Source organism: Medicago sativa, chromosome 4 (genome assembly GCF_051527215.1).
Source record: "Medicago sativa cultivar Bolivia chromosome 4, Bolivia_mono, whole genome shotgun sequence".
NCBI classification, from domain to species: domain Eukaryota; kingdom Viridiplantae; phylum Streptophyta; class Magnoliopsida; order Fabales; family Fabaceae; genus Medicago; species Medicago sativa.
Window position 1 is genome coordinate 82,199,819 of NC_140752.1, and position 11,343 is coordinate 82,211,161.

At 34.3% G+C, this 11,343-nt stretch overlaps 1 protein-coding gene across 2 annotated transcripts; it reads right to left on the reverse strand.

Moving 5' to 3' along the window:
• Nucleotides 1-509: 509 nt before the first annotated feature.
• On the reverse strand, nucleotides 510-10,130 carry LOC146932679 (calmodulin-binding transcription activator 2-like). Of its 2 annotated transcripts, none has more exons than XM_085704403.1 (13): nucleotides 9,874-10,130; nucleotides 8,546-8,665; nucleotides 7,936-8,051; nucleotides 7,678-7,766; nucleotides 7,344-7,386; nucleotides 6,026-6,203; nucleotides 5,192-5,317; nucleotides 4,835-5,046; nucleotides 3,582-4,025; nucleotides 2,535-3,226; nucleotides 1,501-2,089; nucleotides 975-1,301; nucleotides 510-881 (listed from the first exon to the last, which is right to left on the reverse strand). In XM_085704403.1, the coding sequence occupies exons 1-13, from the start codon at nucleotides 9,911-9,913 to the stop codon at nucleotides 768-770; spliced, it is 3,090 nt and encodes a 1,029-aa protein (XP_085560529.1). In that variant the 5' UTR covers nucleotides 9,914-10,130; the 3' UTR covers nucleotides 510-767. The 2 variants fall into 2 exon arrangements, with proteins under 2 accessions (XP_085560529.1, XP_085560528.1); XM_085704402.1 differs by having other exon boundaries at nucleotides 510-884.
• Between the last annotated feature and the right edge of the window lie 1,213 nt (nucleotides 10,131-11,343).

Sequence of the window (11,343 nt, forward strand, 5' to 3'; positions counted from 1 at the left end):
TCCCCTTAAATTAATGTTTTTGATGTATGAGTGCTCATAAATACTCAATTATTATCACCTTAATGGTACACAGGTGGAATCCCTTTAAAATGTGTACTTATATATACTCTCTCAACTGTCCCGTTTAAAGAAAAAATTTGTTTCAAAATGAATGTTATTTACACTTTTCAATCTAAGATAATTTTTATTCTTCCAATAGTGCCCTCTAATTATTAGTGTGCACACTTCCAAAACATCATATTCTTCCAAAACATCATATTCCATATCTATTGACAACGTCATCACATTTTACAGTATGTGTGCGAAAATCTTAAAAATATTCATTTTAAAACAGAGGAATTACTAAAAACATTAGTAATGGACAATTTCACATTTCTATCAAGAAATGGAGAGATCCTTCGTTCCTTACCCCTGTATTACCGCACCATAACAGTAACATAAGCTATTTCGACGGTATCTAAAGATCTAAACAGTTAGACGAAAAGCAAAACCGGAATTAAATAAGACTATGAATAAAAAATTGGTATATTAATTAATAGCTAAAAATATATTCAAACCCTATGTTATATAAATATCAAAATATATATAAAAAAAAAACAAATCTTGTCTAGATTTCAGCATTTGAACTGTCAAAACTGAACGGATATTCTACTTTTCACAATCTATTTATACACAACCTACGATCCAAGCAAAAAAAAAAAAAAAAAAAACAAAAACTGACGGGCAGTCTATTAACAGGAGAGGAAAGAAGTAGCCACCGCAAAGGATCAATCGAATGCCATAGGTAAGAAGTTGTCATCATTAAAAAGCATTTGAATGTCAACCAAATCCTCCACACCATCAGCTGCCTCTTCCGAATTTATCGAACTCAGATTACATGTCTGCTATATAAGATGACCAAAGAAAATATCAATCATTAAGCAAAAAATATTCGTTAAGTATAGGCATAGGAAAAAAGACATTTTAGAAAATACCTTGGTTTGACGGTAATCGTCCACTACATTTAGCAGACGCCTGTATTGGGCCCGAGCTTCTGGATACTGAACCATGGACTTAACCCTTAAAAGGGCCTTTTGGAACTTTTGTTCACTCTGTTTCCTCCCTTCCTTGAGAAAATCATAGTCATCCTCCTTTTCGGGAAGGCTGGTTGGTTGGTTGGGGACCTTATTAATGGCATCTGATCGAAATCCACGTAAACCACTGCCCTTACGCCTCCACCGTAATATAACCTTCTCCAGGATTCCCACGGACCAAATGATTGGTTTGTACTTCTTTCTTACCTGGTGACCTCTTACATGGGCCTTTAACATCATGGATTTCAAGTCAGTAGAAGGATGTATCAAATGTATAAGGACACAATTAATGATAAAAGGAAGAAGAAAAAGAAAAGTTATATCAATGGATGTACTCAGTCCCCAGCCTTCTATGGCAATTGGGCTGGAAAGCACAGACATACATAAAATAAACGAACAATCTAAGAAAAAGAGCAGCTGGATGAACCTGGATTTTGACAACTCTTTGACGAATGAACAAGAATTCTTTTCTCTTTGTCCAGCCACGGAACTTTTTCTGTATTTGTACTGCAGCAGCATTGGCTGAACCCTCCCCATGTCCAGATTTGGATGACTTAGAAGCTAGAAGCGAAAGAGCTTGCTGATCTGACAATCCAAACTCCTCATCATCCTCTTCATACTGAGCTAGCTGCTTTCTTTGAAATGATTGCATTCTAAATACTTGATGTATTCTATCAGCGGCTTGTGTAGCATTACGGACAGCATCAAGAGAATCCTTAAGGCATATAGCATCTGGCATATCCCCCCAGTGCACAGGCGTTGCAATTCGTTCTGAAATCGTCTGTACTGCTTTCATCCCTAAAGTTTCTTTTGTGCCATCTTTATTCACATCATCCATTGTGAGTGATTCCAGGTGGCTAGTTAATAATGACTCGGCAAGAAAACCTGAAATTCCTTTCTGGCCATCGCCAGAAGCAAGATCTGCAGGTGTTCTTCCTGAAGGGAATGCTGGACATGGATCTGTCAACGCTCCAGCAGCTGCACCCATGGAGACAAGGAGAGCAACCGTTCTCTCTCTGAGCATATAATGATTAATTAGCATTAAGAACCACTTCATGATTTATATTAAATGGACATTACAGGACAGTTTCGAAAAGCAATGCTCTTAATAACGCTGAAGGCTTCACAGGATATAGATAGAATAATCAAACCTGACTTTAGTACACCAATGTAATTTTTCCAAAAATAATTTTGAACTATTTACATTCCCATGCATGAAAAAGCCACGGTGAACTAGGCATCAAAATAGTATGTATGTGTTATGCATATTTCTGTAAGTGTGATTAACAAACACGCCAATGGATGGAATTTTCATATCTCCTAATGGTTTCATAAGCAATCAAATTCAAAATTTCCAAAATATGGAGATGGGCAGTGTAGCAAAGTAAGTTTCAACCAAAAAATAGTTGCAACGTGCAAAATCTACTCAAAAACAATAAAGAAAATATATTGGGTCTGTACCTGCCACATGATGCAGCCCAGTGTAGAGCCGTCCATCCATTCACATCACGGAAGTTGATATTAACTCCAGAAGTTACAATTGGTGCTATGGCCCAATCATAACCAAGAGCAGCAACTAAATGTAGCACACCTTGCCCATCTTTACCAAACACATGAGGCCCTTTACCAGTTTCAGTTACTTTGTGAAGAAGCCATGAGTACAGCTTCTCCTTAACCTGCCTATGAAAGATATGTGCCTTCAACCTGTGTTTTGAAATATCCATCTCTCCAGTTGGCTCTTCATTACTCGAATATTCATCTTTCTCTTTTAGTGAAATAAGCTTATGAATCATGTTACTTTTCTCCATATCAACCTCAAAAACTTGATCTGAAAGATGCACTGAATCCAAAGTAAGTAACTCCTCCAGTTGCAAATGATGTCGCATTTCAGTTGAGTTGTTAAAAAAATCTGCCAAATCTACATTTCTAGTAAAGCCCTCTTTGTACTCAAATTCCTGAACTTCACTACAAGCAAATCTATTGGAGAAGGTTACATAGAAAGGAACCCGTCCAATCTCATGAGGTGGAGCTTGACAGCTCAGAATTCCATTAGCTAAAATCGTAGCTGGAACTTCCACTTCCCCAAACATACAGGACCAGCTACACGTTGTCACTTCTGGTCTACTATTCACAAATGTTCCAATAATCAACACCTGTATGGTTTTGAAAAAGAGTAAGAGCATTAATCATATATAAAATTCTAAAGCAAACAGTGAAATCATCAGGATACATCATGAAATACAAAATAATTATAGAAGACGGAAGAAGTTCAAATATGAAAGAATAGAAAAATATGTGCATCTGAGCAGAACAAGAGTTGATAAATAAACAGAGTATCATCTTAGATTCACACAATTATATAACTTTTAGGCAACAATTTATTGTTCTGTGGTTTGTTCTTTTATTGGATATGCTGAGAATAAGTAATTTTTAGGCAAGCATTTATTGTTCTGGATATTTCTTATGTATGATACATTCAAGTATTCTTTAGATATTTACGGTAAGTACCTCAATTTCTGAATCAGCATAAGCCCATTTAGGTGAAAAGTCATGTATGCTAAACAGCTGGTCTTGAGATAGAGACAGGTCCAATGAGGTATCATCTATCACATTTCCACATTCATCCGTGCCCCATGAAATATCAGGGGAAGACTGCATGTGCAGATCATCCACTGATGCAAATTCTTTAATCCATTTAGAGAAGCTGTCAACCTTCGTGAGGCTCTCTTTAGCATTCATAGAAGCATGCTCCGTGTGCAAGTTGTGATGCACAGACTGCTCTTTTGGCTCAAAATCAAAAGAAAATAGGTCAGGATCAATTTCTGGACTTGCATAACCAGTTTCTTTACCCAAACCCAGTAGTTCAGCGGAATAGTTAGATTCAAATTCCATGCTTAACGACTGAGTAAAGCTCCATTTTGGAAATCCGCCCGCATTTTCTTCAAATGGGTTCTGGAACAACAATTCAAATAACAAAATGGAAATAGTTATTTATTATTGTTGAATTTCAAAAACTGACGTAGGTAGATCAAATATAAAATTGAAACAAGGTCAGTGCACTGACTGACAGCCCCCACTCCTACCAAGATGTTTGGCAATAGTTCACGCTCAGTCAACAGGTCAGAAAAGATACATTAGGATCACGATCAAATAAAAAAATAAGTTAACAATAAAATGGTAAGATAAACCTTACTATGTCTGATAGCATTTCTATAATTTCAAAATCAACTCAAAATTCAGTACTAGTACTCTACACATGTATAATACATATAACCAACTTGGGTTGGCCTGGTGGTGTTGGCTTAGGACCTTTGGAGTATGCTCCTCTCAAGGTCTCAGGTTCGATTCCCCCGGTGCCAATTTCAGTGGGCTAATCCATATAGAGATTTGCTCTGGCTTTAAATGGGGCCCCCAGATGTGGACGGCGGAATTAGACCCCTTGGACTAATCAGTCCATGGACCGGATTCCGAGTTTTCAAAAAAAAAAAACGTATATTACTAATATATACTGATTCACAATTCAGTTACTTTGAAAATTATTAGTACAAATGGGCCAATGACTAACTTCATTGAAAGGGAGTATCCATATTCCCAGGCTACTTCAACAGCCCAATAACTCAAGTGCAATCCGAACTTAAAATATCAGATCTCAGATTCAATAGATCATCTTACACATTACATAGTCGACATCTAAAACATCTTATAAATTTGATATCAAGCAATAACTCCCTCAATCGAAAGATATCACTAGCAGTAAGTACCTGCCAATTTGATTGCAGAGACTGTGAGCCACTTCCTTCGTTGAAGACAGACATTGAACTTGATGGAAAAGAATTGGATGATACAGGGGAAGGTTCGGTATGCGTTCCTGAAGATTTATCCATGACATTGTCCCAGGACCCTATGTTGAGTGCTCTCTGACCCTCGTTTGAATTGGATTTACCCCACTGAACAAGTGGGAGGTAATTTGATCCTGAATCAATAGGCCACAACAAAATTAAAATGCAAAATCCTAGAATGACTGGAGTCATCGCTAAATATTAAATGTTCAATAGAAGTTACAAAATCATTATCTCGCACAAAAAATATATTTGAGAAAGAAAAAAAAGGATAGTAACCTGAAAACGGGTGCATAAGATATGGACTATTTGAATGAGCATCAATCTTATCCGTCTGTGGACCATTTCCCGGATTATGCAACTCATGAAAGGTGCGAAACACTGAGCTTGCTTGGTGAATATCCTCTGGGAAGAAATTCATTTAAATCTTTTAGCAGTGCCCAAATGAACCAAACTATTAAGTAATTACATGTTCCATAAGAAATTATATGTTGCAACAGTGAACTGAGATATTCAAAGCCTTGGCATATTAAATCAGATTATAAGGACCGTGTTTTATAATGTATAATCCTCTGTTGTCAATAGCGGTCTAACGCGGCGCGATCGCGGCGCAGAGCGGCTGAAAACAGCCTAGCGCGTCAGAACGCGACCGAGTCGCGCGTTAGGCAAAAGCGGAACAAAAGCGGGTCAACGCGGGCAAAAAGCGGGTCAACGCGGGCAAAAAGCGGGTCAACAAAAAAATCTCATCAGAAACCACAAAATCTCATCTCTGTTCTCTGTTAATCATCCTTTTTTTTACAGTCAAAATGAAGAAGAAAGGGAAGAAGTGAAAGATTGATTAGAGATCTAGGAATTAATATGATCAAGATGAAGTCTAAATGTGAATGCAAAATAAAATTTTCTCATCTATATTAATACTAAATATATTTTTTTCATACTTTTTTAGTCCTTAATTAATAATATAATATTTAGTTTTAGTGTCCGCGTCATGTAAAAGCGCACGCGTCGCGCCCGCTTACCGCGCCGCGTCAATTTTTGGGGTGGCCGCGCCGCGCCGCGTTTCCGCTTTGACACAACTATGGTATAATCCATTAGACAATATATTAGAGTTACCTGAATCAGCATCTTCACATAAAGAAGTTAAAGTGCTAGTTGGGCTCATGGAATCCATATTTCTTGAACGCATGTTACCGTAATTTGCAGGAAAGCCAGATGACATAGAACTGCCCTTTTGGGAATCTGATGTAACCTCCTTAGTATCTGTACTTATGCCTACATTGGTCTTGTTAACCTGAAAGATGAACAACCCATAAAACATCTATTAAAAAGTCATCAAACAAGCAAGTATCCAAAATTAGCCTCACAAGTTTTCTTCCTGTTTTCATGAAAATTACCATAGAAATGGCCTTTAGAGTCTTAAAAAGGATTATGTGGTTAACTCAGTATCATCAATTTGGGATTTTCATTGATTATAAATAGAGTCCCTTCCCTTGTAGGAAGATAATAACACAATTTAGAAGTAGAAGAGCAAAAACAGTATTATAGTGTAAGAGATGAGTGATGAGAGGAGTGAGGATGAACACCACGAATCAATTAGTTTTAGTGAGGGATAACGAATAAGAGCAAAAACTGTGTCTTCACCCTAAATATTAAGGCATTAGACACACAAGATAACTATGGGCAATGGATCCAAATGGTAGCCACAAAAATTAGCATGGTGGATAGGGCAATTACCTACTCAATGAATACAGAGACGGATAATTACCAGAAAGTTTTAGTGGATAGTACCCCTCACACATTTATTTATATATTAGTATTAAATAAATAAGAGGTTGACTCTTATTAAATTCAGCTTGCTTAGTCAATAACCAGTTGGATAGGATTCGAATATAGCATTACTTTATAAGTTAATCAATTCAATTCGTTTTTTCTCTAATTTCACTGTTACTTTGATAAAGAAACTCAATACTGATTTGGCTTGAGTAATATCCCACACATTCACAGGTTAAATTAAAAGTACAAATTAACAAAACCAAGTTGGTATGCTTGATGAAGAAACTCAATACTGATTTGGCTTTGAGTAACTAGATCCCGCGCATTCATAGGTTAAATTAAAAGTAAAAATTAACAAAACCAAGTTAGTATGCTTGCCTTTGCTTAGTGCTTCAGGAAAAAAATACTTGGCTTACTTAAGTGAGGTGTGACGTGACAACTCAGATTGATGATATTTTATATATTATAGTCATACTTTCCAACACTAATTTCATCAAACAATGTTATATAAGAAATTAATAAAAAAAATACATTAACATGCTATTAAGGATAACAATGTTTTCTAAAGTCTAAATATAAACCAACACATGAGAAAAAAAAAACACAAAAATACCACCAGAAATTACAAGTGTGAAATAAACAAAAGAATCAAAATTACCTTAACATCCAAGTAGTGGACAAATACTATATCCATCATATCCCTGCAGTAAAAAGATAATTCAGAACACCATATGCTGATTAATTTCAAGAAAAATAAAAAATATTTAAGTAAAACTTTTTTGGAAACCTGAAAATTTGCTTGCAGGAACAGTTAAAATTAAAATGATAGATTCAAATAATAAATAGTTTTTTTAATGGACAACTAAAAATGAACTAATTCAGTACTTTGAAGCTCGGCATGCAACTGCCATGTGGAATGTTGATGTACTATGATTTAAAGACACTATTCATTACACAAAATATTAAGAAGTAAAATAGATCATTATACTCACGGTTCAAGCCTCCAATAACTTCGCCTCTGGAAATTTTCATTATCTTCTCCATGGGCGTAGTAGCAGTGTATCTTATCGCTACCTTCCACCTATGTTTGAAAGATATCACAATCACAGCAAATCATTATTTTAAAGTAGAAAAACTTATTTTCCAATTAGAGAAGATTAGCTGAAATAATGTGAGCTATCCCATGTGTCTCTCTCATGCAAAGCATTAATTAACCGCAGAATCAAAACCAAAGTAAATTACATTGTTACCTTCAACTTCTCATGAGCTTCCTTCACAGTTTTTCCATCGTTCTTCTTTCGCCAGTTGTATCCATCCCTTCTAAAGTGCCTCAAAATTTTCCGATTGAAAAGAAAAAGCGATCCACCTGAAATCATCAAATACATGTCAAAAAGTAGTTTGTGAACATGAAGTGACAATGAAAGTAAAAAAATATGAAATGAAGTTAACTGTGAAGCAAAACTTTAGCATGAACAAAAAATTACTAGCGGTGCCCTACAAACTACAGAGAAGATTTTCTGATAGAGTCCTGTGCCTCGAAGCGCTCGTATTCTTTAATAGAAAAAATATAAACAGAATGTATTTTATTTCAGACAATGAACAGTTAGAAAACTCCACAGAATCACAAGGAGCCAACAATTATAAGAATTCAGCTGAATCTAAACAGGAAGACGGCCAATTCCAGTCTCCACGTTTGGCATCTGGAAGGTTGTCAGGAGAAAATCAGAAATACCCAATTGCTACAAACAATTCATAGAGGACTATTGATTTTAAGCTTCTTAAGCAATTCTGACAGATATATGGAAAAGACTCAAAAAGGTCGTACTAATAAACTAAACATAACATAGGTAGAAACCATACTCGGTGGCCGGGTAGGCGGTTCTTTTGAGATTTCAAACATCTGATAGTTGCTGAGAATTCCTAATATCTCTGCAGGGCGTAACCATCGATGCTGTGCTTCAAACTGTAACTGCTTAAAATCTGCACATTGATAAATAATTAAATGTAGAATGCATTTAGATATTCGACTACTGTATCCACATACACAGTCACAATTCACAACAATTGATACAAACTTGAAAAATGCAGCAATTTATTTTTGCTGCTAATTGGCGACGTAACTATAATGAAATACAAAGCAAACCACTACAAGCACATATTGCAAAATCACGTATAAATTTCCAGACAATTAGCATATATTGAGAACAAAAACAGATTCATTGAAGTCAACTTGTAGTCCAAGCCATTCGCATTAACATATCCTAGTTTAATAGCCTTCAAAGTTGTCGCCAACTAAACCTAATCGATTCAACAGTAATTCAAAAGTCAAAACCCTAATCCTCTATAACAAACCAAAACTGATTTTCACAAAAAACTGATTTAAATCCGATATAATCAGTACAAGAATAATTGATTAACTCGGTTCCAATTTCGATAATCACAAAACATACAATCAAAAATCTACAGAACCAAAGAAAGGCGAAATCAGTACGAGAATAATAAAATAAAATCCAAGTTAGCAATAAAAAACGTAGTCCATTGAAGTCAAATTATAGTCCAAGCCTCTCACATTAACATCTTTTAACCTAAACACAATCAATAGCATTCTTAATTGTCGCCGATTAAACCTAATTAAATCAACAACAAAGAATCTTAAAACCCTAACCCTATAAAACAAACCAAAACTGATTTTCATTGACCCTGATTTAACCTAATTAAATCAACAACAAAGAATCTTAAAACCCTAACCTATAAAACAAACCAAAACTGATTTCCACAAAAACTGAATTGAATCGAATGGAATATTATCGATTAACACAGTTCCAAAACAGATTTTTACAAAAACAAAATCGGTACGATAATAATCAAATAAAACAAAATTCATTGAAGTCAAATTGAGGCCAAAGCCATTCACATTAAAATCTCCTAGTAACCTAAACACAATCAATAACATTCTTCATCGCCGTAATTCATTCAACAGAGTAATTGAAAACCCTAATTCTATAAAAACAAACGAAAAAAGATTTTCACAAAAACTGATAATATAATATAATCCATTAAATTAACAGGATTTTTATTCAAAAAAAAAATAACAGGATTCCAAAATCACAGAACAGAATAAAAAATTCACAGAGTGAAATCAAAGAAAAATGAGTACGATCAAAGTTAGTTGAGAAAAAAAAACTGACCTAATCGAAGAGCCATTTCGGGAGAAGAACGCTCCGTCATAGTGAAGACTGAATAATTGAATATCGAATAATGAGAGAAAGAATGAGAGAAAGATCAACGCGGAAAGGGAGGTGTATATATAAGTAGAATTACTACTACACCACCGTCGTTCGTTCTTTCCTTTTCTTTTGAGTTAATTTGATTTAACTTCGCTCTTTCCAGTCAGCTTCTTTCTTCTATGACACACTGACGTTATGGATTGATTTGATTACTTCTTGAATAGACTTTTTCTAAGTTCACATGATAAACCAACCTGAGTTAGTTGAATGAGATTACTCCCGAAATGACTTTCACTTTAGCCAATCATACTTTCACACGTGGATAATAGGTGGAGCCACCCATTCTTTTAAAGCACGTGTATCATTTCTTTTCTATTTTTTTTAGACGATCTTTAATCTTTAATAATAAAAAATAAATTGGTTTGGCGACAATGTGTAAGGTTTGAGGATCAAACCACAAAAAAAAAAATTATTATTTACTTTTTTATTTTTTATTAAGGGTGTAATTTGGTCTTTAACTCATTGTAAGGAAAATATTTTATTTTTATTAAGGGTATAATTTGGTCTCTTACTCATTGTAAAAAAGAGATTAATTTATCTATGTAAGAAATTATCAATGATTAAAACGAGTCCTTTTTAGTTAAATCTTTTAAAAAAAAGTACATCAAATTATCTTTTTCATTGTAGTAAAAAAAGTACATCAAATTATCTTTTTCATTGTAGTAAAAGTTGTACCACCTTCACACGGTCTTCCTCCTCGCACTTCTCCTACAAGGGAAATATCTTCTTTTTTTTTTTACAAGCCAACAAGGGAATATCTGTTTTTATTTAGGCTAAATTACACCATGGGTCCTTTAAGTTTGAGGTTTGTAATATATTGGTCCTTTAATTTATTTTTGTTACACATAAGTCATTTAAGTTTGAGGTTTGTAACAGATTGGTCCTTTAAGTTTTTTCGGTCGCACATAAGTCCTTTAAGTTTGAGGTTTGTAACAGATTGGTGTTGATTTTTTGTGTTTAAAATAATATTTTAGGTGAATATAACATTAATTCACGATATTTGGATATATATTTTAGTAGATTTTTTTTTTATTTAAAGAAGATGATGAAGATTCAAAGGAAGAAGATGAAGATGATGAATATCTTCATCATATTTCTGGATATTTTTCATTTTTAATAAAAAATGAGAAAAAAAATGTATAGGTGATTTTAAGAGAGATAAAGGACCTAAACAGGAAAAAATAAAGATAAAAGACCAAAGTGTTACAAATAAATAAGATAAAAGACCCCTAATGTAATATTGCCTTAATTATAGTTAGGTGTTCAATCTTAATTAATTTACACGACTAGCTTAGAACAATTAAATTTCACATTAAATTTCTTTCATCTTAATGTCCTTAAATTTATCAATTACATTCATAAAATTTCTTC